General features: G+C 39.6%; 1 protein-coding gene across 10 annotated transcripts in view; it reads left to right on the forward strand.

Moving 5' to 3' along the window:
- The window catches only part of RIMBP2 (RIMS binding protein 2), a 136889-nt gene that overhangs the window by 101205 nt on the left and 8683 nt on the right, over nt 1–27001 (forward strand). For 4 of the 10 annotated variants that reach the window (XM_061466153.1, XM_061466152.1, XM_061466150.1 and 1 more), the window contains 11 exons: nt 4901–5052; nt 7679–7755; nt 8695–8804; nt 9218–10027; nt 12120–12271; nt 12641–13108; nt 14432–14581; nt 15822–15980; nt 18912–19637; nt 21310–21427; nt 24448–24600. In XM_061466153.1, coding sequence (XP_061322137.1) covers nt 4901–5052; nt 7679–7755; nt 8695–8804; nt 9218–10027; nt 12120–12271; nt 12641–13108; nt 14432–14581; nt 15822–15980; nt 18912–19637; nt 21310–21427; nt 24448–24600 — 3075 coding nt within the window. The remainder of the gene's footprint in view (nt 1–4900; nt 5053–7678; nt 7756–8694; nt 8805–9217; nt 10028–12119; nt 12272–12640; nt 13109–14431; nt 14582–15821; nt 15981–18911; nt 19638–21309; nt 21428–24447; nt 24601–27001) is intronic. The other 6 variants (XM_061466154.1, XM_061466151.1, XM_061466158.1 and 3 more) reach the window with 4 other exon arrangements.

Raw genomic sequence — 27001 nt, forward strand, 5'->3', positions numbered from 1 at the left:
AGGCATTACCTGATAGCTGTAAGAATTTGTAGAAATGTAACATAAACAGGATTAGCTGCTCATGTCTCCAAGGGTGGGATTTTCAAAGCAACAATTAATTTTAAAGGAAAGGTAGTTAGGTATTGAGATGTCCTTTAGGCAGCTAGTGAAGGTCAGTCTGTATCGCTGGATAGCCTAAATCTGGATTGAGATCTGGAATTGATATAAATAGGCCCCAGTCCTCAAGTAAAAAACAAGTAAACTTTCTGAGGTCCTCGGGCAAACTTTCCAAATTAACTTACTTTTATTTTTGAAATGTTAATGGAAAAAGCTTTCAAAAAAGCCTTCAAAACCTAACAAACAGACATATTCCAAGAAATCCTTGAATGAAAACACAGCTAAGTCTGTATTGATGTCGTTTGAAGGCCTTGCTCTATACACCTTTTCTTATAACCTACTGATTTTTATGACTTATTGTTCAGGGACTGCAGTACTAGTGTATAAACATCAGAAATCCTAGGACAATATTCATTCTCAGGATGAACGCACTGATAACAGTAATGTTTGAGCCAGTGGGGAGGATTTCTAATTATTGAAGTCAACTGTTTGACACTAATGATGGTAATGCTACAGCAAGTTCTTCAAACCAGAAGTGTAGTTATTTTTATTATGTGTGAGGAAGAAAGAGCACAAGAGGGAACACAAGGACAGCTTTCAAAGCAAAGCAAATGATGGAAGCAAGATCAGTTTATGACCAGATGCTTTGCCCTAATGGATGATGTTTGAATGTATCAGGAAATGAAATAAACCTAGCCAGAATAGATTAGGATCTAAAAAGTTCACTCTATATATATAATAGTGTCACAATTATAGAATCATAGAATAGTTAGGGTTGGAAAGGACCTTAAGATCATCTAGTTCCAACCTCCCTGCCATGGGCAGGGACACCTTACGCTAAATCATATCACCCAAGGCCTCGTCCAACCTGGTCTTGAGCACTGCCAGGGATGGAGCATTCACAACCTCCCTGGGCAACCTATTCCAGTGCCTCACCACCCTAACAGGAAAGAATTTCCTTCTTATATCCAACCTAAACTTCCCCTGTTTAAGTTTTAACCCATTACCCCTTGTCCTGTCACTACAGTCCCTAATGAAGAGTCCCTCTCCAGCATCCCTATAGGCCCCCTTCAGATACTGGAAGGCTGCTATGGGGTCTCCACGCAGCCTTCTCTTCTCCAGGCTGAACAGCCCCAACTTCCTCAGCCTGTCTTCATACAGGAGGTGCTCCAGTTCCCTGATCATCCTCGTGGCCCTTCTCTGGACTTGTTCCAACAGTTCCATGTCCTTTTTATGTTGAGGACACCAGAACTGCACACAATACTCCAGGTGAGGTCTCACAAGAGCAGAGTAGAGGGGCAGGATCACCTCCTTCAACCTGCTGGTCACGCTCCTTTTGATGCAGCCCAGGATACGGTTGGCTTTCTGGGCTGCAAGCGCACACTGAAGTCAACCCGTGTTCATTTTCTCATCAACCAACACCCCCAAGTCCTTCTCCACAGGGCTGCTCTGAATCTCTTCTCTGCCCAACCTGTAGCTGTGCCTGGGATTGCTCTGACTCAGGTGTAGGACCTTGCACTTGGCATGGTTAAACCTCATGAGGTTGGCATCAGCCCATCAGATATAGAAACTTTAAGATCTATTATTCATCAGATAAGAGGCTCATTTAAATGGCATTTCTAGATAATTTAGGTAGTCCATAATGAATCAGTAGTTCCAATAAATAAACTGGAGGTTGTACTAATTTACTACAAGGATGGCCAGCGCTACTTGTGTTGGGAAATTTAAATTAAGTGTGGTGTTCTTCCTTGCCTCTTTCCATAAAAGGGTAGTCTTCAGACTTCCTTAACCAGATACTTGGCAGTCATGGGAAAATAAAGGCCATTTTGACGGTATATGGATTTTATGAGACTTTGTAGACAAAATCCCCTTGGCTTCATAAGGTTCTTCTCTAGTATTTAGAGAAAAAAAAAAAAAAGAGACATTCTTAGAAGCTGCTGTGTGTTCTTAGGAACTGACCTTGTGAATTTTATGTTTTTAACTCTTGGGTTTTTTTTGCAGAGTGCAAAAATGAAAGGGGCTTTTTTTTTTTTTTTTTTTCATAGTTTCCAGTGAGTTAACAAGTTTTAATAGGTCTGATTCTTCCACATTCTGCTGTTCAAGCCCAGGGACAGCAGTGAAATTGTCTAGGATGAACAAGAGAACCCTGTTTGAAATTGTTTCTTGTTCTGGAGGTGAAGTTAGACCCGGTTTTAAATGTAGCCATTTTTGTCTGTACTCATGTGTTCGTGATCCCCAGAACAGACGATTGGCAGATTACCAAGATTCAGGAGGATTCGGGAGGTTTCAGGAGGAATGTGCTTCATGCACAATGGATCTGTTTCTCTTCTTGCCAAGGCATTGCTCGATGATGCTGTGTTGTTTTTTTTTAATCCAACTATGACTCTACATACATAGAATCAACATGAATTTTCATGTATTATTTAGTCATCTTTTGACCTTTTTTAAAGTCTCCTGTCCAGAATACGCAGGAACTAACTGCTACTGTTTTATGACATGGCTTGCCCCAAAATCTGTTCTTTCCAATAGATTGCAGATATTAGAAGTCAATGAAACTGCATTAATTTTTAAGCTGCTTTAAGAAATATCTCCAATTGTGGTCCCAGATGAAAGCAGTCCCACAGCATGGGAAAGAGTCTTAGAGGATCAGCTCCTGTTATTTCACATGCTTTTTCATAAAGAGACAGGAGTTGGTGGCACCCACTACAGGTTTTATTGAGCAGGGAGATGTTACATTGCACAAGTAGCCAAAATAATAGCGAAACAGAGGGCTCTGAAGGCAGCAATAAGTCCACTTAGGAAGACAGATCCATTTTGCATAGCTATTTCTGAGGCAGAAGCTATATTTAGACATACATTGAGGGATATGGGTATAGTCTTACTCTGCTGAGCAGTGGTATCTGAGTAGGCTGTATCTAGTTATTAGCACAGTCTGGAGCCATAGATGTGTACAGTCATATGAGGCAATTACAACTAGTGCACAGTTTTCTGTCCTATGTATTAAGGACTCAAGGTAAATTTTACATACCCTTTTTAACAAGTGGAAAAAATAAGGGAGTTAAATATCTTCCAGGATCTTGATATTTCTGGGTTTCTTGATAATGCATGTTCCTATCCTGATTATTATCCTGTTTGTATGCAAAGCAAGGGCTATGTTGTCCAAAAATCTTTCTCCACATTTTGTATATAGTGAAACTAATTTAATAATAAAGTCTGAAAAATCCAGGAGGTATGAGACCAAACAGCAGTTTCTTTTGAATGAATAATCACAGTTGGACCAGTTATTTATAGGCTTGGCACTGATGAGCTGATATGGCAAGCACATTAACAGCAAACAGAAGGAGCTAAATTGGCTAAAGGTTTCTGAACGGGGATGACTTTTCTGTTATATATGTGAGAGAGGTTCCAAGAATAAAAAATGTGCCCTTTTTCAGCCTGGGGACTGCTGTAAGCAGGGCTGGTTGTAATTAATCTTTTATATGATGACTTGTGTATTTCCCTGCTGTCAATGTGCTTAAGCTGTCCTGCTGTAAATTACAGTGATGCAGAGAAAAATAATCATATCGGACTAAGGAGAACACCAGAAAAACCCTCTGATGATATGTTTTGGAGCTTATTCTCCTCTGCAAGATGAACAGAGAAGTTCCACTCATAATTCCTGTGGCATGTGTTTGGGAAGCTTACAATTCAGTAGCAAAACACTGCTGTCCAGAATTCAGCAGAACTGGAGAGGAAATGCTGAACCTACACATATCCATTGTCTGAAAAAATTAGAGCATAGATTCACTATGTTAATGAGAGAGAGAGAAAGGAGAAGGCATTCTTCATATCTGATTGTGTCAGCAATGCCCTAGCTCTCAGCTTTGCTGTAACTTCTGCTGATGCGGCAAGTATAATTAGGTTCAGTTTACAATATCCTGCTTGTTTTCATGTCATCTGGGGAATAAACTAACAGTAAAAGGGAAAAAATGTACAAGTATTTTTTATTACACTTTATTAGTCCCTCTTGCAACATTGATGGAGTTGTTTCAACTTGCCTCTCCTCACCACTGGGCCCAGTTTTCACTTGAGTTGGGACGAGAGTGTTCAGCCTCTTGTAAGGCTGCCTCCCTGAGTCCTTTAAATGTGCAGTGTAAGTTGTCATCTTCTTTTTATTTTTAAGTGGAGGTGGGATCCCTTCTGTTTTTTAGAAACTGAAGAGATGGCCCTGGGATCAAACTGTGTGTTTTGGTACCAGTGTAAATGAGGAGCTCATAAGAAATGTGAAGCAGGTGTTCTTGGAACTCTGTCCTGCAAAAAGCCAAATCACTTCCCTTCATTTCCACATGAATATCCTGCCAACTAAATTACTAGCATTTCAGCTGCTTTCTTAGAAGATAAATACGTGACTTGATTCTACTTTACAGTACATGACAAAGTCCCCAAGGGAAATAGAAGGGTTCCAACAGCAGCTTTTAGTGCTGGGCATGTTAAGCAGCATGTCAGATAACTCGTCTGAAGCTATCAAAGAACACAAGTGGATTTTTTTTTTTTTTCATTAGGGAAAATTTTAACTTTTATTTGATTTATTTATTAAAACACCTTCACTTTCTACATTATATTCCATTACATATTGTTGACTTATGCAATTTGCTGAAAGGCTAGGAACTAGTAGGCTTAGTAACTTTTATGCACTACAGTCTACCTACCTTAGTCTTTTTCTAGAAGGATTTCTAACAGTATGAGGAAATAACTCACTGCTTCTTATTACTTGGCAATGTTTTTGCTTGAGAACAATACTTATGTGTGTTTTGGTCACTGCCAGGTCATGAAAGTCCTTCTGGAAGTCGTTGTGTGATTTCAGAGTTTATACGACCCCTTCAAATATCTGGAGACAAACCAGAACAATTGTCTGTCAAACCTACATTCCTGTCCAAGTCAAGATCTGGTACCCCAAGATGCAGATTTGATTCAGACGTGAGTCTTTGTCCTTTAAAATTTGTTACTGAAAATATGTTATGGGGCCAAGACTTCTCCAGTCCAGGGGACCTGTGCAGATTGGTCCACCGGGTTTTAGAAGGTCAAGATATGAATGTTCTAATTTTCTGAGACAGCTTGGTTACCATGGGAATTAACTTGGTTAACCAGTGGGAATTAATCTGATATTTTCAAAGAAGTCTTAGCTGATACCCTAGTTACACAGCATTAAAAAATGGGTGTGAGAGAGCTTTGAGATTCTGTGAAAACCTCAGCCTCCACTGTTGTACTGCTTCTGTGCATAGTAAGTCAGCATTTCAGTTTGTGGTTTTTTTTTGGTGTATGTCTGTGTTATGCAGCTTTATTTTTATTTTATCTGCCAAAAGGTGTGATTTTGATACAGCCTGGACAGGTGAAAGAGAAGTTCCATGCAGTGCCCTGTCCAGGCAGGTACTCTCTGACAGTGAAGTAGCTCATTCTGCAGGACTTCTTTCTAGCAGTCTCCTAAACTGATATTGAGCCAATAACCTGGAACTGAAAATTGCAGGATGTGAGCAGGCAGCTATAAGGAAGTGATCTTCAGATTTTACTCTCTACCTTGCTGTCTAAATCCCATTCTTAATCCTTATGAAAGTAAATGAATTGAAACTGTGTGCATACTTTATTTTATATTAATTGCCACTGAACCTATGTAAGTTGGTAAAATGTTTTAAAGTGGATCACAAGCCTGAGTATGGTGCGGGATATTCTTGTACAGTAGGAATTCCATGGGCATATGTAAGGAGAATCCAGAAATAAGTATATGTGTATATTTATGTTTAGCAGCATAGCTGAGAAGTGGGAACATTCACTGCTTTTTGAAGAGGCCACAGAAAAAGCATCCCGAAGTAGTCAAACCAGAAAAGGCAGCGTAACAATGTGACTTACAGAGGCAAAACTAACAGCAAGAAATAGAAGTGCACTTCAAATTTAACTCCCTCTTTCTATTATTTTTGGGTTATCTCACAGAGAATGTCAAGCCCTCTATTGCAGAATTGTTCATTATGTGTCTTCTAGAGTGTAATTATGTGATGCATACTTACATTATGCAAGCTCACAGAAATTAAGCTCCATTCTTTCAGGGGTATCCAGGACCCAGGGGAAGAGTGTATGAATAAAATCCAGAAATGGAGCATAATGCTGTGAAGTGTGAAATAAAAGCAATTGACGCTCTGTGAAAATACATCTGCAACTTCCCTGATTGTTACTAGTAACAAAGTCTTCTAGAATAAGCATTATCGGGTTAGTTAGGAGCTTTGTGACATGCCTGTACAAAGTTTTCAGAATGGTAACACTTGACAATGTCTGCATTCCCAAATGCTACACAGGGGGGAGTACCTGTTAGCTGACTATTACTGTCTCATCGCTGGAAGTGGAGTTTTGGCAGAATAGTGTGTGATGTGCTAACCCAACAGGAACAATGACTTGACTCAGTAATTTTCTGGTGCACTTTTCTTCCATACAAAACCAGGCAGGGACCAGTTTAGGCCTGAAAGTTGCAGTTCAATATTCACATTTTCCAGATCATTAAATTATGTTCAATTTTTCCCTTATTTGATCCCACTGTTAAAACTAGTATTTCTATCTTGAAGTTCTCTCAAGCTCAGGTGAAAAGTTGTTAATTTTTCCTGAAAGAGTTCACAGCATACTGTAAAACAAGGAAAGTGCATTTCTCTCTGTAAAAACTCTACTAGGCTCGAAGCATAACAGAAAGCATTGCTATTTTACCTAGAGATACTTGGCACAGAGCTAGAATAGGTGGAGTCTGTGTTGATTCAGCATTACAATTTAATCTCCAGGGTTTGTAAACTGGATTTCTAATGGAATAAGTGTGTGGCCTTGCAGAATTGAATTAAATGTGATGGTAAATTCAGAGGAAATACATTGCTTCTTTCAGTTAGTGGAAGACGGAATTCAGCAGATGATGTTGAGGATTGGACTGCCAAGGGGGGGTATATCTTACATGATTCTCATGTTTTGAGATGTTTGGAGCACCAGCTCTAAACTCAGCATTTGTCTTAAGTGCTTAGTCACTGGTATGAGGTTTCTACTATTACTTCTGATGAAAACATTAGAGTATCACCCTAGGTTGTCCGTGTGATCATGTTGCTGTATTATGCCTGGAAACACTAGGCATGCCACTTACAACAGGTCATCTTGGAATAACTGAGTTTACTATACTTTAATGAAGACTTTAGTAAAAACTTAGAAGGGTGAGGTGGTCAGTAAGACTGGTATGGTAAAAACATGTCTTTAGTAGGCAGCATGAAAGGGAATGGTGTGGTCAGCATCACATCTCCTTCAGCCATTTCCACTGACCTATTTAGCAAGCTTTTGAGGAAAACCACCATCCATTCTTAGGCAGGTGGTCTGACACTCTAGCAAGATATCAAGGAATAGGTCTTTGTCCTGTTAGAATCTGACTTGCAGCTCCTCTGTAGCCTAAGCTCTTCCAAGTAAAATTAACCATTTTAGAATTGAATTTATTTATTCTTAAATGTTGCATGTTTGCTGTGTGATTTCTGTCACCCATCAGGAAAACAGTGCTTTTTGAAACACCGTTGTATTTTTTTTGTTGTCTTTACAGATGGATAATGACCAGAATTCCAATACCTCAAAGCAGAGATACTCTGGGAAAGTCCATCTTTGCATTGCCCGATATAGGTAACCCCCCTAGCTCATTACTTCTATAATACATGTTTGTAATATTCAATGTTTGGTTTTGCTTCACTTTCATTCATGCACTAAATTATTACCAGGAACCAATGTTATGGATGGCAGACCCCTTTCCTGTTTGCAGTGGCTGCACAGTAGTGCCATTTCCATGTGCTTTTATTGTCAGAGAAAGTTTAGCATGACATGCCTCTTTTAGCCACTCCTGTATTTCTACCCTTCAAGGTCTAAATGAGATGAGGTATACTTCCTACTTCATGGAGGATGTCTCAATCTGTTCTTATAAATTGCTTTTTCATCAGGGCAAGAAAGATTTGAAAGTTCTTCTTATCTTTATTTTGCCCATTAAAATTTCAGATCTGAAGTACTGTGATAATAAAATTTTCTGTGACTTAACAATTTCTTAAAGGATGGATATGGATTTAAATACTTTGTAAGAAGTTTTTGTCTATGAGTACCTTGTTTTAGGTGTAAACTCCCTGGTTTTGTCTCTGTTAAACTTGTCTCTGTTGAAGTTAAACTTGTATAAAAGACTGTCTGATAAACGGAATATGGGTATAGAAAAAGACCTCCACAACAGAGTTTGCTTTAATTCACTTTAAAAAAAGAAAATACTATGGCCAGTGTATTCCAAGAGTCCCAGCTGAGAAATGTGTGAGCAAATTATATAGAAAAGGACGTGGTTTTAAGTGTGGAGCACTTCAGCAAATAGGTCACGTTTCATGGCAGCCTGCTGGTGGTACAGTTGCAGTTCACAACAAACTGACCTAGACTGAGCTCAGAATGTATGTTTCAGAAGGGAAGCAAAAAGATTGAGCTGAGGAATTACCATCCTGTGCAGGCCTAGAACTGTACACCTTTTTCTGATTAATATGCAGTTGTGTGGGGGTTGTAAGTGAACACACATTTTCCATCTGTATTCCATTGCAGTTATAACCCTTTTGATGGACCAAATGAAAATCCAGAAGCAGAGCTCCCCCTTACGGCAGGAAAGTACCTTTATGTGTATGGAGATATGGATGAAGATGGCTTTTACGAAGGTACTTTTTTTTTAATCTGTGAATTCATGCTAATTCATGCAGATTGAAAGCAGCTCATCTGTCAAACACACTCCTGATTCCTTCCTTCATCTACTACCAAATAAGTTGCTAAAATTATTCCGTCATCATTGTGTCAGTTAACAGAGTTTCTTCACCAGCAAAGCCGCTCCTTGCAGGCAAAGCTAATTATAAGATATTTTATATTGTCAGCTTTTCCTACTGGCAAGCTTTAAGTCGACAAGAAAGCTTACTGGCATTTCTGGGTTTTGCCTCACTGAGCCTTTATATTCTGAAACTGTGACTGCTGTTTATATGCAGTTTTCACTTACATCTTCTTCCTTATCTTGTCTCTTGCAAGACATTGACATGCAAAAGATATGCTCCTTTTTAATGGCATTGTTCTTTCTTACCAGGGGAACTTCTAGATGGACAAAGAGGACTAGTCCCTTCAAACTTTGTGGATTTTGTTCAAGACAATGAGACCCGATTATCAAGCACATTAAGCAGTGAACAAGATCAGAATTTTATCAGCCATTCGGGTCCTGTTTTGGAAGGAGATCTCTTGGAGATAAGTCCACCAAGTCATGTAGACTCTAGTGTAATCAGCAATGGCGCAGGGACTCTGGATGTGAACATTGATGAAATTGGAGAAGACATTGTGCCTTATCCTAGAAAAATCACCCTTATTAAACAACTAGCCAAAAGTGTCATTGTGGGCTGGGAGCCACCGGTAGTGCCACCCGGATGGGGAACCATTAGCAGCTACAATGTTCTGGTTGACAAAGAAATACGGATGAACATAGCCTTGGGAAGCAGAACGAAAGCTCTTATAGAAAAGCTTAATATTTCTACTTGTACATACAGAATATCAATTCAGAGCATCACAAACAAGGGTAACTCAGATGAACTGCAGTGCACTTTGTTAGTTGGGAAGGATGTCATAGTGGCCCCCTCTAATCTTAAAGTGGACAACATAACCCAGATTTCTGCTGAGCTGTCCTGGCTCCCTACAAATAGTAATTACAGTCATGTGATCTTTCTTAATGAAGAAGAATTTGACATTGTCAAGGCTGCTAGCTACAAGTATCATTTTTTTAATTTGAAGCCCAATATGGCCTACAAGGTGAAGGTCATGGCAAAGCCCCATCAGATGCCCTGGCAGCTTCCCCTGGAACAGCGAGAAAAAAAGGAGGCCTTTGTGGAATTTTCTACGTTGCCAGCAGGTTTGATATTTTCCTCCCTGCCCGAAAATGCTTGTTGTGTTTCTTTGAAAATACTAAATAATTTAACATTTAGCTTTATGTTGGAACGCCTGTCACTTTCATGACCAGACTGGGGATTAATAGTTTGCTTTATGGTATCTAAAACTAATTCTGTCCTGCATTACTCTCTTCTTTGTTCTGACTGGAACATTTTGGGGAGATCACTAGGGAAAGCCATGCTTACCATCATCACAGATTACACACTGTTTTATCAGGGTAATCTCCATTTGTATTTAATTTGTCCAGTTATAGTATTTCTGGTAGTAATTTATTTTCATTGGCATGAACAACACTAGGAAAAATACAGTTATTGTGACACATTATTTGCGTGTTGTTTGTGTGTCTTAAAGCACTTTTTACTGAAAATGAACACAGACATCTTAGAGAAGCAACAGTCATTTAGGGGATGTAAATGCATTTTGATTGTGAAGTTGCAATCACATTGTACAATTTGAATTTGTAAAGATAGCAAATCGGCTGTGTTTTGGAAAGTGCTTTCGCATTAGGAATGTTGATAAGTGTTAACAGTCGTTTCCCAGTATTTGAGAACAGTGAAGTAATGTTGAAAACTAGAGCAGAAATAATGTAATGCATTTAAAGGATAATCTCACAATTTTGGGGGTGTACCTGAAAAATTTGATCATCTCTCCTTATAGATCCATCTCACCAAGGTCATCTAATCAAGGGCAAGTAGAAAGTATATATTCGGACTTTCAGAGCACTGAATGTCTCTGAAGCAGGGATAGTCAAATACAAGTGACTCCTGGCAAGTGAAATTTCAACAGCATGTACCGTGCTATGGCTTAATTGACTCCCTGCTGGGATTTGATTCTAGCAAAGGGACAGGAATTAGTTCTGGTCTCTTCCTTAGCTTGCGTGACTTACGTGTAAGGAGACATGCAAGAGAGTGATGCTGGTTGAACAGAGAGGGAGTTAAGCTTGTATGTCTACTGCTTTTGATGTTGTTGATTTATAGTTCCAGTAAAAATGTTCTCAACTCAGGCATTCGCTCTTTTGTCTACAATCATTTCAGTGAGATAAGTGTAGTGCTATTACAGAATCTGCTTGGAGGGGAGCGTGTTTTAAACTTGTGTTGTGTGGCAGTCAGGAGATACTGCCTACATGGTGGCTTGAACTTATTAGCTATGTTGACTTTGTTATTTGGGAAAGGAAGGCCTTTCCAGTGATGTTTTTTCAGGCCAAACACTTCCCATGCTGTATCTCCCTCTAGTTGCTGAAGTATGCTAAAGCAATAAATGAGCAAACTCACAGCAACCAAGGTTTGCATTCTTCTGGCTGTTACACAGAAATGCTTACAGCTGAACCCTGCTTCTGAAGTTTTAGCATGAAACACTTCTCAAGATTTGACTGTTTAATACAACAAGATGCCTGGAAACTAATGACTTAATAATTTCTACGATATTTTTACTTTGACTTTCTGTCCAAAGTAGAGCTATTTTTGGTGGGGTAATAACGTCTTTTAAGTAAGGATGTATTTCAACACTAATATGTTACAAATTCCTTAAAAGGTTAGTAGGTGTCTTTTTTTTTTTCTTCAGTGCAAACACATTGAATCCAGTCATCCTTTAAACCAGTGTGCTGCTCGTTGAAAAAGTTAAAGTTCTGGCTTGCAGTTCACATGGCACCTTAACATCAATGTGCTTCTGGCCTATAAATCATTACTTGGAGTCACACATGGTGCAGAGACTTTTGAAAGTGATTCCTGAGTATGTAGGGTTCATTCAGTGCAGAGATTTATACCAAAAAGTCATTTGCTGTCAGCTGCAGCAGTTTTCCACCAGCAGTGCCACTCCAGGGCCTTTCTCTCTGTCCTTTTTCTGTTAACTTCTGTATTACAGGTAAGTAAGTTATGCAGCCTGGAGTGATAAAAAATAGGTCCACAGGAAGTTCCAAGTACAGACCATCTTGTAAAGAAGTTTAGCTTACTTAATGGCTGTAAGCTGAGGGCCAGTTCCTGGCTCCATAACTTACTGAGCCTATGCTTCTGTAAGTGCTTTTGAATCTGTATAGTTACTGTTCTTGTCTTTCATAGGTCCTCCAGCTCCACCTCAAGATGTTACTGTACGGGGTGGGTCCACCCCAGCAACCATACTGGTGTCCTGGAAACCACCAACTCTGACAGCAACAGGGACCTCCCATGGGGCCAATGTTACAGGCTATGGTGTTTATGCAAAAGGTCAACGGGTGAGTTCTTTCAGCGTTATAGTGACCATCCACATTACGTGAATTTCAACTGGTAGGTGAAGGCAACAATAAGCATGCAACAGCACTTGGATGTGTGCAGGTTTTTCTCAGCTTTCAGTAGAACCTACTCTTGTTTCTGTGTATCTATCTTGCTCATTAGCTTCCTTTCTATAATCACTTCATCTTTTGGACAAATGGATTGAAAGGGTTAAAGATAACTGGTGCTAACTGGTGGGGGCTGTTGCAGCCAGCCCACTCTGTGTTGGCAGTAATTCTCTCCATGTTAAGACTTGAAAGGTTGTATTTTAGTGGGGTTGGAGGGGAGGGAATTGGTTATCTTCATGCTAATATGTTGCTTGTTTACTTCAGGTGGCAGAGGTGATCTTTCCAACAGCAGAGAACACATTGGTGGAGCTAATGAGACTAAGGAGTTTGGAAGCCAAGGAAGTTACTGTTCGAACACTCTCTGCACAAGGGGAATCAGTGGATTCTTCTGTTGCTGCCATTCCATCTGATCTACTGGTGCCTCCAACCCCTCACCCCAGAACTGCTCCCAAATCTAAGCCATTAGCAAGTGCCGGAGCCCCAGAAACCAAAGAAGAACATTTAGGTCCACATTTGAAAATGGATGAGTCATGGGAGCAGACTCGTTCGGCATCCCCTGTTCATGGACACATGCTTGAGCCCCCTGCTCCCAACTTCCACAGCCCGCTCCAGGGGAGGAGGTCTCCATCACCCAACCGAATACTCCCTCAACCTCAAGGCACGCCTGTCCCAAATACTGTTGCAAAAGCCATGGCAAGAGAAGCTGCACAACGAGTTGCAGAAAGCAGTAGGGTAAAGGCAAACTTTTTCTTTCAAAAAGTCTTTTTTTGTTTAGGCTGGCTTTATTCATTGTGGTACTTTCCATCAAAGAATTTTTTCATCATATGCTTTAAGGAACAGCTAATTATTCCTAAACCCCAAAGATCTGTAGTTTGAGAAGAAGCAGTGTGCCAGAATTCTGTGCCATCTTCCACAAATATGCTTGTAACCATAAAGGTCAGCTTTTGATTGGCATAGGAAGCCCATAACAGTACTAGAAATGTTGTCTCCAAAAATGCAGAACCTTAGTTCTGGGCAGGGGGTAGTAATCATCAAAGTTTGTGCTTGGATCCTGCAGGACTCAAAAGGGAGGCTTATGCTTATGTGAGAAAAGTCAGCCAAGTTCAGAAGTACTTTGAAAGAGACCAAAGCAATAAAGGGCAGTGTAAAAATGGGTCCCTAAATAGACAGCTAGACGAAAGTCCTGAGCAGAGTTACTGTGAGAGCTAATCTTTTTGACAGTTCACAAAATGACAATTCACAAAGAAAAGTCTAATAAGGGAATCTAACCAGCAGACAGAGACATGCTTGTATGCTAAACCCAGCTGAATAATTCTGGGTCAGTAAGGTTTGCTGAATACATCTATATGCATGTGTATATTTCTTGCTCTTGTTTATAAATAAAGCAGCCTGGCATAAATGTAATAGAGGGAGAAAAGGCAATTTGTTTGGCATTCTGAGGTGAAAGTTGATTTAAAAACTATATAGGGAAAGAGAATTAAAATACTTCCTCTGGTTTTGAAAATTGCTGACATAACATGCACTGAACCGTGTTTAATTACGTTAATTTTAGTGATGCTTGAAACGTTTAATTCAGGGATCTGGACAGAATTTTACAGGTGGATTCACTCTAAATTAAGTCAAATAGTGCCAGTGGTATTTGTCATGTTTAGTGCCCAAAAGTAGAAGTTCTTCCCTTGCAGTAGGCTGCTGCAGAAGAAGCAAAATGCTGTTGTAGTGACTAGGCTGTCTCCTAAACCTTTGTCAAGGGGAAATTAGCATCTTTGTTAGCAGCCTCTGACTGTAGAATATTGAGAACTTTGACGTAAGTGGTACAGGGAAGAAAGCTGGCAGCTGAGTTGATGCTCACATAAAAGTGTATAATTGTTTATGAGCAAGGATAATACAAGCAGCAAAAAATTCTTGAAAACTCGGGTTACAGTCAGGAAACCAAGATTGCTTTAAACCATGAGTGTGTTTAAATGGTGGGTTCTTGAGTCCTAATGTCTTATATTTGCCGTTTCTTCCACTGATTGCAGGAACCGTCTGCTTCACAATTTTCTTGTTGCTTTCTAGATGGAGAGGAGGAGTGTTTTTAGTGAAAGGAGTAACTTAGTCCAGTATGCCAACTCAGATGAGGAGGAAGATGGCTATGATTCTCCTCATGTCAAAAGAAGGGGGGCTTCAGTTGATGATTTCCTGAAAGGGTCAGAACTTGGAAAGCAAGTGAGTAGCCTGGTTGTGTTACTGTCTCAGGTGTCTCACATGAAACAAGGGCTCAATGAAATTAAGTTCTTTGAAGCCTAAAAAGATTAAGCTCTGTTATGTACTAGGAATTTCGTCAAAGCTAAATGTGAAATCTCTTGTGGCTGCAAATATTCTCAGGTCTGATTAGGTTTCAAATTTAGTTTTCATGTAAGGCTGAAAGAATTCCTCATTGCTTTAAAACACTGTGTCAAAAAATGCACTTTGAGAGATAGCGCTGAAATTATGACTGGCCAAACAGCTACAGTGTGTTAAGTGTAACTTGATTCTTAGACGTTTATTTTATAGCTTCACCTACTTGTATTTTAATTGCTCATTTGCATTATTTATGAAAAATGCTCAGTCTACCACTGGGTTTGTTAGGCAAGAAATAATTGGAGAAAATTGGAGAAATCTCATCTATGATGGCCTTCTCCATAAGAAATTATTAGCTGGCTAATTTCATTATAATGGCCATGTGCTGCCAGTATCTTCCAGAAGGAACTGCTATTCCATGTGCTGATTCCCTATCTAAAGTCTTTTCTTCACTACTACTGGGGGAGGAAGGAATGCAGTGATTTCTAGAATTCTAGTGCTTCTAGAATACCTGATCAAATATTCCTCTGCAATCTGACAGTCAGGTGACTCCATTTGAAAATTCAGAAATATTAAGTTCTGTTCATGATCTGATTTGTTAGATGTTTGCAGAGGCCACTCCTGTTTGAGAGAATGAAAGCTTCAAGTTTCATTAGCTGGCTGTATCACACAATGGTGGTAACATCCTGCAAGAATGAAATGCTGATCACTTTTAAATTACAATGTGATGTAACAAGCATCTGTGAAGAGCAGGTGATATGAGAATTATCTTAGGACCTTTACAGTTTGGTCAGCAAGTGCACTGATGCATGAAGGACCTCATGATTTAAGAATCAAGGAATTCAATCAAGACTAAAACTAGGTTGGGTGCTGTGAGTGCAGACATCCTTTTTTGTATCACCTATGGGATTAAGATTGGATTTCTTGAGTTGGGAGCTTAAGTGGGCAAAAAAATTGAAATCTGGTCTTTCCGCTAGAACAGACCAGCAAGCTGCATGCTGTAATTTATATGTAGCTATTAGTCTGCTATGCAAACCTAGGATGTGCTCTAGTCCTCATTGGTGTTAAACAAGGATTTTCAGCTTTACAGTCAGTAAAGATTTTTCTCTTTCATCCTGTCGATTAGCCTCACTATTGCCATGGTGAAGAGTATCATACAGAGAGCAGCAGAGGTTCTGACTTGTCTGATATTATGGAAGAAGATGAAGAAGAGCTGTACTCAGAAATGCAGCTGGAGGATGGAGGAAGGCGACGAGTTAGTGTGACTTCACACAATGCACTTAAGGTAAGTAAGTGTGGCTGTAGAGAAACCTTGTGAGGACCTCCATGCTTTGATTCTTTGAACATTTCTGTTAGTTATGGATTTTTCAGACCATTAGAAATCACACTGTTTGGTAGTCCTAGAACTGGGGTGAACCTTGTTTATGATGTCATTGTTTATGATGTAAAGTAATACATGTAATTGCTTTTGGGTTTTGCATTATTTGATAGCTGATCTTTTAACTAACTGACTGTTTTCCTATATGTAATTGTTGAAGTTGCAATTTCTGTTCTATACTCGGGGACCTTTCCCATGTCCACACAACAATATATTACAACATGTGCTACCCAGACAGTGAGCTGTTTCTGAGCAGGGAGTTTTATATAAACAGCCATGCATACAGTAAAAGAACAACTTAGGTTTTAAATGTCTGAGTAATTTGTCTCTGTTCTAGTACTAGTCCCATCTCCTCCACAGACTTTAAAGCATGCTTGTAAGAAAGAGAGTTGGGTCAGCTGTGTTTGAGAAACGCTTTATTAGCGATTCTTGTGCTCTGAGGAATCACAAGAGACAGGAAACACCTATCAGAAATATTGCTTTAACACTGCACAGCAATGTTCATCCTGAAAGACAGCTTCAACATAACAACTAAAGCATACTTAGAATGTTGAACCTACCTAATACAGAATATATATTTCCCATAGTATATTAATGCATGTAAATTGTGTTTGCTTTTAATGTGTCTAGCAATTACACTAAATCGTGTTTTCGTAGAAAGCTGCATGACTTGAACTACAGGGAAACTCGGGTTGATTTTTCATCCTGTATGCTCTTACTTAACTAAAATCCAATACTAGTTTCTCCTGCATACAAGAATTTTGACCATTCTTGTAACTGTTTTCATTCAGTTCTTTGATACTATCATCTGGAATGAGACAGGTACTTCTGAAAAGAAAAAATAATCTATTACTCTGCTAATATAAAGGTTGAAAATTAGATCTTAATGCATGCCTCTTCTGTTCCCTTACTCTGGGAAAAAGTGAATTATCCCTACACTGTTCTTGTTCTTTGTGCTTCAGAAAGTATATTTACTTCTTGGTTTTAAATTAGTATTGCCAATGTTGCTATTTAAATGAAAGGTTCAGACTGTTAATTGGTGTAGTAAATCATTTCAGACCTGTTCAAGTCTGCAGGCAGACTTCTCTCATGTAGTAGTGTATGGGAAGGGTACGGTTGGTTGACTCATTCTGCAGAAGTGGAATTCAGTGTATGAATACTGCCTAGGGAGTCATGGATGTCTGAGTCTCATTTGGAGGATATGGCCCACCATGCTGATATGATTTCTGATAGAAAATGCAGGTCAGATTCTGCTCTCAAAGTGCTTGGTAATTTCCCCTTTTTCACTAGATGCAGTTTCCCTTTGCAATAGCAGTAATTAACAAAAGAAATGAAGCCGTGTTTGCTGAATTTTCCATGATGTCAGCAGATTCCTGTTCCTCTTGCATCTGAAAGTATGCCAGCCATGCCTTGCAGCTGTAATTGAGAATTCTCTCCCAAATTAATAGATGCCCCAAGAAAACATTTTGCATGCAGGTATATATTTGCTTTATTGGGAGGTTATTATTCAGTCCAGCGGTTCCCCAAAACAAAGGCTGACATGGGTGATCAAGGGAAAATTCAACTCACTCACCTGATCTAGCATTCTGAAATGGGGGATGTTTGAGCTCCAGTCAAAACTAACCATGTTCGTATTTATTGACTTTTTTCTACTTTTATGGCAGTTTTTCTCAAAAGTTTCACAAGGGTGATGCATGTTTTAAAAAGGAATGAAAACAGATAAAACAAATATAAAGTAACTTTGAAAGTTCCTAGTGCCTGAAAAAGGAAGATGTCCAAAACCCAGTGAAGTTTAATATGCTCAGAGAGAGAGGTATTGCTGAAGTCTCCAAGATGATCTTGTCACTATTTATGGGTGCTGTTGTGTCCAGAGACCTACCTCATCTGGGCATTGAGTAAATAAAGTACAAGGAGGGGTGATCTCCGTCATGTAGCCTCTATAAACCATGTCAGTCAAACCCGACACCTCCTGCATCATTTTTCGCTCATCTCAAAGTCCAGCAAAGACACTGCATAGGCCTCTCTTGTCACACCAGCCCATGTTTGTGTAGATGTAATAGAAAAATTACAAAATGTGCCTGTTGTGTTCTGAATGCTTGTTTTAGCCAGGCTGGGATAGTTTTTACCTACTTGTGGTATAAACAGAGACTTTTGCTTCTGCTAATAGGCTGATTTCAAGTACTGGTTTTATCAAGCAGGTATGAGATTATGAAGGTTTGATGGCAGTGCTGTCAGTGCAGGCTGCCTCTCAGGGTCCTTTCTGTGGAAGCCAAGCTGTGAAAATGGTGCAGGTGTTTTACAAAGGATGTAAATAGAATAGCTCTCCTCTGGCAGATTTAATATTCCCTATTCATAGGATGCTTTAACAGATGCAAAGCAAGAAAGCTTGCTAGAGCAGAATTTTAATTCTCAGATATGGGTTCTGGTTACAAAGAAAAATCACATTGCAATTTGGCATGGGGCAAGGAACATACTAAGCATTAGTGCTGTGTTTTAATGCCATTCTCATTCACCATGCTGAAACCTGTATGCGGCTTTTATTGCTTTGTTTTAAATGCATGGGTTTATTCTTGTTAAGAGCATCACTCAGTTGTTTGTACTGACTTCTCATGTTGTATCTGACATCCAGCAACTTCTTAATCATGTCTTTATTTTTCACAGATTCTCATTCAAAGCATGACATCCTTTTCACTAAATAAGCTGCATGTCTTATGTTTGCCATTGCTCTAAAACTAATTCTGTCTTTATTTTTCTTTTCTTCTCCCTTTTCCCTCCCATTTTATTTTTGTCACACACTGTTTGTTCCCTGTCTGGTTTTTAACATTACATAATTTTAAGGAGTGCGATAAGACCACTGAAGCCACTTATTTGGAACAGCCTGACTTTTCACAGCAGATACATCACAGTAAAAAGCTTTTCAGTATTCCAGAAGTAGCTGAAGAGGATGGTGAATACTCTGAACTGCTGTACAAGCAGGGTTTAGGTATGCCCTATAAAAAGAATCCCACAATAGCTAGAGACTCTAGACCACCTAGGCCCTACAATCAAGACCAGCAGCACAACTTCTGGTACCCAGCCAAGCACAGAATTTCAGGCATGGAGGATTTTGCCGCAGACGACAAAGGATGTAAATATAGCCGGTCTTTATCGAGGAGCCCAGACAGTGGACTAGACTGTGGAAGTGAAGAAGAAGAATCTCGCTTTAATTTCAGATATACTTGTGATTCAGTTTCTGCCAACGTTGCATCTAGCTGTTGTGCAGAGACCGCTAACTGTTCGTGCAGGAAAAGCATGAGGCCACTGCTTGCTCGCAGGAAAACCTTAACCAGACAAACCAGCATCGAAGAGGATTTCGGTGACCTGGGTCCTTCCTTTGTAGAGCCCAGGAGTGAACAGGTCAAGCCCAGTTATGAGAAAAAGTATGAGACTCAGAAATGCACTAGAACAGATAATTTGTCTAATGAAGATGTTCAGGGAGGCTGGAAGACCGACTTAAAAATGGCTGACTCTAGGGCAGCTGGTCCACTTGCAAAGCCATCCCACAGAGATGCAGAAGACTCTCTGGTGTGTGAAATAAATCTTCCTTCTAACATCTGCTTGCCAAATCAGTCTGGTTTCTTTCTTTTTTCCCCTTTTTTTTCCTTCCTCAGTTAATTTTTAGAGTCCATCTTTTGGGCCTCTCTGCTACATTTTTTCCTCTTTTTTTTTTTTCCCTCCCCATTCATTTTTATTATTTATTATTCCACATTTTTCTTTCCAGTCCTCTTTTGTGTCATGCTGCAATCAGTTTAATTTGCTTTACAATGATTTTCCCACAGAACAAATTACAATAATGGCTGCTTTTATTAAAGGACAACTGAATCTAAATTTTAATTAAGGGTTAGCTGAACTATAATTCTTCCAAAAGACTGTTTTTCTTTATTTTGCCCATCTAAATGTCGCTTTTGTTAAAAAAGCTTCATTTTAACTGGAAAAATGTTTCATCAGTCATGTTTTATTTGATTTTTTTGATGTCAAGGATGTCATTTCGTCATGTTGTTTTTATTCACCTCATTCCCAGAATTTTCAGGATATGCTCTTTATCATGAAACATCTCTGGACAAGAATCAAGATTCTCCCCCCAGTGTGACAGTGACCCAGATTTATGGAGTCACAGGTTTCATCATATTTCCATTTTCTACCTTATCTGCACTGTCACTACTTTGCCTTCCTTTTTAGACCATCTCTTCTTGCCTTTGAAGTTGCAGACTGCATCTCTGCATGAGAATGCAGGCAAACAGCTTCTTCCAAAGGGAGAGGCCAGGGCCATTCCATATCTTTCAAGGATGCCTCTGTGTGATCTTGCCTATTTGCATTTCTGTCCATTAATGTATAGAAGAGCCTCCACGCTTTGATAGACGCATCCTTAGGCTTCCCTGCTCCCTAAAGACCAAAGCAAGTTATTTACCCTCTCAGTCTGCAACAGTGGAAACCTCAAATCTAATGTGTAGAAACCAGCTGCCTGCTCTTCTAGCCTAGCAGTTTATGCTGAAATGATCCTTAAAAATTTCACCCACTGAAATTGGTGCCCAAGCTGAATTAATCTCAATGACTGCATGATAAATGCTCTGGAGAGCATTAAAATAGTACCATTCGGTTATTAAAATAGCAACACTTCCTGCAAGGGTAGTGAACAGAAAGAGCCAGCTGTGATGTGAGATGAAGTGTCTACACTCCCTTCTACATATTTCAATGACCTTTAAAAGGCTTTAACAACTGAAGGCCATTATAGGAAAGCAGTGTGCTCAAAGAACAGAAGGATGTACACTTGTTCCCATGCTGCAAACTGGACAAAGCTATAGCTGAATGCAAAGAAAGGCTTGTCTTTCAGTGCAGGCCAGTCTCCACAGCTCTCATGACTGACTGTACTGCTCTTCAGGAGATTGTAACATCATCTTAGCAGCAACAACAAAGGCAAAAGAATATGTCAAAAATTATTCTTTTCTTTTCTTTTTGTTCTGATGTGTGACTGCTGGTTACAAAACTCTGCCATAAATCAAGGAACCATTTTTTCTTTTGCAGGTTTGCAAGGCAACAGTATTTACTTTTCAGCTAACCTTTCAGTTAAAAACTAAGTTTAGTTGCCTTTAGAGCTTATGCTTCCAAATGTGATTGACCTGATTAATGTCCGACCGTGTAACCATAATACTGCCATGCATGTAACTTACAAACCTGTTTTTTTGTTGTTGTCTTTTAGCTTTTAGGTAATCCATCATCTGCAGGACGGCCTGAAAGGGTGGAGCATGCAGGGCGAAGGTCCTCTCATGGCAGTGCAGTGCCACAAAGGTCTCGACCAATGTTGGTCCCTTCCATTGGTTAGTTGGACAGATTGGTGCATTTCTGTTCTTTGCAGCTCAGAGTTGGGAAGGTGGTCCTTAAAAAAGAAACATCAGACACTTGTCTTGAGCTGGGGTTCCTCTTAGTTTAAATGGGATGAAATGGAACTAAAACCATCTCCATCTAAATATGAGTGTGCCGGGGTCTCACAGGGGGCTGAATCAGTAGCCATTGACATCGCTGGGAGTCTTGTCATTGAATTTAGTGGGTATTGGAGCTTTTCTAAGCTTGGTTAAACTTAGATACTGTTTGATTTTACCTAAGAAGAAATTTGCAGGCAGGCTGCTGTAGGGTCAGTAAAATGAATGTACCCATTCAGCCATCCATTCAGCCATCCATCTTTCCATTCATCAACTGTCATTTTGCATTCACTTTCCATTTTCTTGACTACTTTTTGGAATTCAGATGGGAAAATGGAAGCTGTTAAATGTAACAAGTTTGTGGAACTTCCATGCATTTACTAGATTTGGTATTTCCTACAGAATCATCCCTATTCTGGTTTACTAATGACTTAAACTATATGCTGGTGTATACCTGAAAATCCAAAAAGTAGTGCAGAAAAGATAATGGAATCAAGACACTGTGAAACAAATACTTATCTGTTAAAACTTGCACTCTGTACTGACAAATAAGAAACATTCACACTGAAAACCAGAAAACACATGCAAAAACCAATGCAGGAAGAGTTCTGTGAGCTATTAGCAGAACTTTACTCCATGAAGAGGTAAAGTTGGTCTGGTTCCTGTCCCTAACCTGACCTTTAATTTGTGAATACAGTAGGCAATGTCAGGCAATTCTCACCTGTCATTTCTGTGAATAAGAGCCATCACAAATGGGAATTACCAGAAGGGAAGAAACTGATCATTAAGGAATGCTTTCAGTATTAAATATTATTTTTCCCTTTCCATAGAATCCTCCTAAAATGCCTGTACTGTAAATTAAAAGCAAAATCCTACTGGTGGGCACAACTGTTTGATATCTAATAAATAATAATAATTATTGAAACCATAGATCAAAACACACACAGAGCTGTCATGCACGAAGCTGTCTTACTGTCTTCAATGTAGAACAAGTGTTCAGAGGCTGATCATCATCCCACACCCTGGTGTAAACCAGGATAATCTTCACAGATGTCAAGGAATTACTCTGCTATGAAATGAGGGAGAGTCAGCTTGAGGCTGGCTGTTGAGCTTCTGGTGACAGGTTATTGTTAGCTGAACCAAGTAGCTTTTGGGTGCTGCTGTGAAGAACATTAGTTTTTTGTGTCCCGTTTCTCTGAAAGCAGCCTTTTTTTAACTGAGGAGTAAGGAATTCTGGTTTACGTTTGTAATACTTAAAGCAAGTTTTGTATCGGAGTTCTTTCTATTATTTGCTAAAACATGTTTTTATGAATAGCAAGCAGATAGGTTTGAATTAACCCTTTGGGCTCCTTTTAATGTTCATTTTATTTAGGAAGGGAAGTGTTTAAATTTACCGAGGCTCACTTTGTATCAACAAAGTCAGGACATGGAAACCGCTAAGTTCTGACCTCACTGCTCAGTAGCTCAATAGCAACAGCTTAGGAATGAGAGACATTAATTACTGTGCTCAAACAGATAAATAGAAAAAAAAATCTCAGATTTTATTTCTTTCATTGGCAGTTAAGGAATGATTTGGTGTATTCTGTGTTTTGTACAACCCATTGGTGCTCTTTGTGGAAGTTCCATAAGGAATAAGTTAAAATTTTGTCTAATGCTGGTAACAAGCAAACCAGTGAGCAATAGGTACAGTAGCTAACAAATAAAATGGTTTGCTGTGAAGCTGTTGAAAGGCCTTAATGTGGTTTAGAGTCTGAATGCTAATTTCTGTCTGAAAGGCCAGTGATTAAAATTGTTGAGAGGTCTGTATGCGATACTTCTCACTTTCAGCATCATACTGTATTAAATCACTTTGAGGACAAGTGAAGCAAATGTAAACACTTGATAAAACTCTGCACAAAAGTTGCTTCCTGTAAGCCTGCTGAGAAAGAAAAAGCCTTGAAGATGAGAGATGTATCAAGAGTTCAGATGATGTGGTAAAAGTAGGGCACACAAAAGCATATAGTAGTGCATTGTAGAAACTTGAACCCACTGTTCAGAGCTCCCACTGACAGAGGAAGTTAACCCTGAATGAGGGCCACAAGTGTGGTTTTGGGAGAAGGAAGGTATTATAACTGCATCATGATAATATGTAGTTCCACAAACGCAAAGCAGAGTAAAATAAAGGGAAAGGAGGAAGTAAATACAACTGAGCCAAAGTTAAAACTGTTTAAATACATGAAACTGCTGCTGGTCTCAGCATACAGCGTAAAACCACGGGTTCCAAATTTCTTGGCAGCAGCTTACTCTTTTCCATGCACGCCTGGGGTTTTTGCTGTGTTGTTCAACAAAGGGGTCACCTTAGTGATGGGAAGCTCTTAGGGCAGCTCTGGGAAGTTTAATTAGCGGGAAAGACTTTCAAAATGTAATGTTCTTAGGATTCAATGATCAAACCTTTCTCCACAATGTTCCAGAATTTATATTCTTTGAGGTAATTTCTCCGTTAAGCTGTAAATACTTGAGTATCTTCTTGCAGGTAGGATTGAAGTAAATGAATTAATTTTTGTTTTTAGGTTGATACTTTAGAAGGTGAAACACAGTTTACAGTGCTCTTGACCTTGCAGATCTGGCAGGTAGGATTGTTTAAACCTCGTAATAAACGATGATTCCTATCCAACAACTTAACAAACGATATTTACAGTGTGTGAACTTTCAAAAGCATGAAATTCAGACGCTTTAAAAAGAGAAGGTGCACATTTCTGTGATACCCCTGCTGAAGAAGGATTTCTAGAGGCTGAGACATCTGGCAAAGCTTATGCAGTGTTTATCTGTCCTACTATATGCAAGTCAGAAACCAAAGGTAGGCAAAGCCTGCCCGCAGGAGCCTCCGCAAAGGCAACTATACAATATGTTTTAATAGATCATTCCCTTTTTCTCCATAGAAATTACAATGGACAGTAACAGTGAAGGCGGTCGGTCTCGGTCAGGTAGTGAGGGAAATATTTCACCTGTAGAAGAAGAAGCTTATTATCGCAGCATTGGTGGACACAAGAAATGGCCTCAGCAGCGTACCATGGCCTCTGAATCTAGATACGGTATGCCGAACGTTATTCCTCCTTTGACAGACACATTGTAGAGCTGCGTGTTAACAAGTGTGGGTTCTGTATGACAACATTGCATGCAATGCAGAATGCCAGGGGAACCTAGCTCGTGAGTCCTGTCTGCTCCCAGGTAAGTTTCTTCAGCTCAGCTGTAAGGGACAAACAGCCCTTAGTCCTGACACTGCTGTGCAGCCTTTCCATACCCGACCGAGCCCAAGCCCAGTGCATTGCATGAACCTCTGTGAAGCTATGCTGCTACTAACGCCAGTCAGTATGTACTGTACACACCTGAACAGCATCCATCCATATGACCACATTTCCCCTTGATTCATACAGCCTGGGCAGGGACAAACAGTAGCTGGTATATCACAACCCAATGCCCTATAATAGGAAGCAGTTCAATGTTGCTCTGATTTACAGCTTTGGGCTAAACAAACGTTTGGGATCTTTTCAGTGACCACAGAGGACTTTGGCTGTGTCACTTGAAGACAAAAATTATTCTTATTTTTAGGGATAATTACATTATAATGACAAACTTGCATTGCATAACTAAGGCAATTATACCTACTACTGATAGTATTTGTTGCTTCATCAACATAGAAATCATCACATGATCAACATCTCAATTTTCATAGTTCATAACACACTAAATTGAAGTGAAACAGTTAACCCATAAAAGCAACCCAGGCCATATATAGAATTTAGAAACACATAAAGCATTAGGGGTTTTTTTGTTGGTATCTGCAATGAAACAAAAGGGGTCCTGAAATTTAGTGTAATCATTATTTAATGTTGAGTTTTAAACAAATCTGACTGACTGCAACCAGATCATCAGCTTGTGTATGTTGGTGTATATGTGGTAAATTTAATGCAGCTGTGATTGTGACTGTGCATCAGTTGGGAATCTGGCTGGCTGCATCCAAAGACTGAACTTTTACATACACGATTCTGTGTGTATGTGTATGATACACAGCTTTGCCTCTTGAAAGCATTAGATAAGTGGCTGATGAGCTAATCAAGAAATTGCTTTCTGGTTCACTGAAGCAAACGTGACTGAGTCAGATTGTTACAGGCAGTGCTTTTACCAGAGACACCTTTGGCTACAATTGATGTTTGCAGCAAACCCCCAGTAACTGCACTTGGGGTTGGATGCACAAATTGGTACTTTTAATTTACAAAACACCCCTCAACGCACCTGGTGGGCCTGAGTATGACTGTAACCTGACTGTGGGAGAAGGGCAGAACAGGGGAGAATCCCATTCTTCGTGTCCCATTGCTTTCTGTCCCATATATGTCCTTCTCCGACACTTCCTTTCTGTGCTTTGTGCCTGCGTAAAGCTTCTTGGCTGGAATTTTTCCCTGCCCTTTTGCTGTTCTGCACTTTTTCCCTGTTCACACTCTTTCTTGCACTCTGGACCCAAGAGTTCATAGCTGTTCCCTTAAAGCTGTGACCCTCTAAAATTTTTTCCTGGTAGTTTAAAAATATCAAATGTTAAATGCATCTGATGTAGGGGCAAAAAGAGAAATTTTACCTAAAATGTTCCATATTGAATGTTTGAACTGCTACCAAAAAATGGGAGAGTTCCATTTGTAAGGGGAGATTACAGTAAAAATTGTCTTACTATGAAAATTGGTTGGGAAGACTTTGATACAGTTGAACTACATTTCCATCATAATTCATAACATCACTTTCTCAATTGATTCATTGTGAAGGATCTTGTGAACTGGATGATAAGTGTTGACTGAGCAAAGAACAAAAGTAGGTGACCCGCTGAAGTGAGTGGGATGTGCACTGTAAGCCAAGTGTTTCACAAGCGGCTTGTGGTTTGGAGGGCTTTATGTCTGGGGACTTCGTATGTCTTGAAAGAGCATTTTTTTTGGGAAGGCACTGCCACGTGCTCTTTCAAACAAAACTAAAAGCCTTTGAAACCTGTCAGTCAAACACTGTTTGCCGTTTGGGCCTGATTTTCTAATTCAGTTTTACTGCAGTCCATCCTTAAGTGTGTTGTTGAATCATGGACATTCTGCAAGACGTTTGAAAAGTGTGAAAGATAGGAGCCAAAATGCCAGTTCTGATTTTTTATGCCCTAATTGATTTGGTGCCAGATTCCAGTGCAGTGTCAAGTGCAGTGTCATTCGGGGATGATTTTTCCTCAGGAGCCTGTTAATGCAGTTAAATACAGCCATAGCTAACTATTTCTGGTGGATTTTAACACATAAGTGTTTGGGTTGGTCTGGGGCACTGCTGGCTATGTTAACTATAGACTGTGTTTAAACAAAGTCATAGGCAGTGTATCTCCAACACTGAAGTAATAACTACTGAAATGTATTTCTTCTTGCCTGTCTGGAGAGAAGAGGTTATAACCATGTTTTAAACCTGGTACCTAAAACATGG

This window comes from Pezoporus flaviventris, unplaced genomic scaffold (genome assembly GCF_033815535.1).
Source record: "Pezoporus flaviventris isolate CSIRO_AGI_PZ_B2104156 unplaced genomic scaffold, CSIRO_AGI_Pfla_v1 ptg000041l, whole genome shotgun sequence".
In the NCBI taxonomy this organism is placed as follows: domain Eukaryota; kingdom Metazoa; phylum Chordata; class Aves; order Psittaciformes; family Psittacidae; genus Pezoporus; species Pezoporus flaviventris.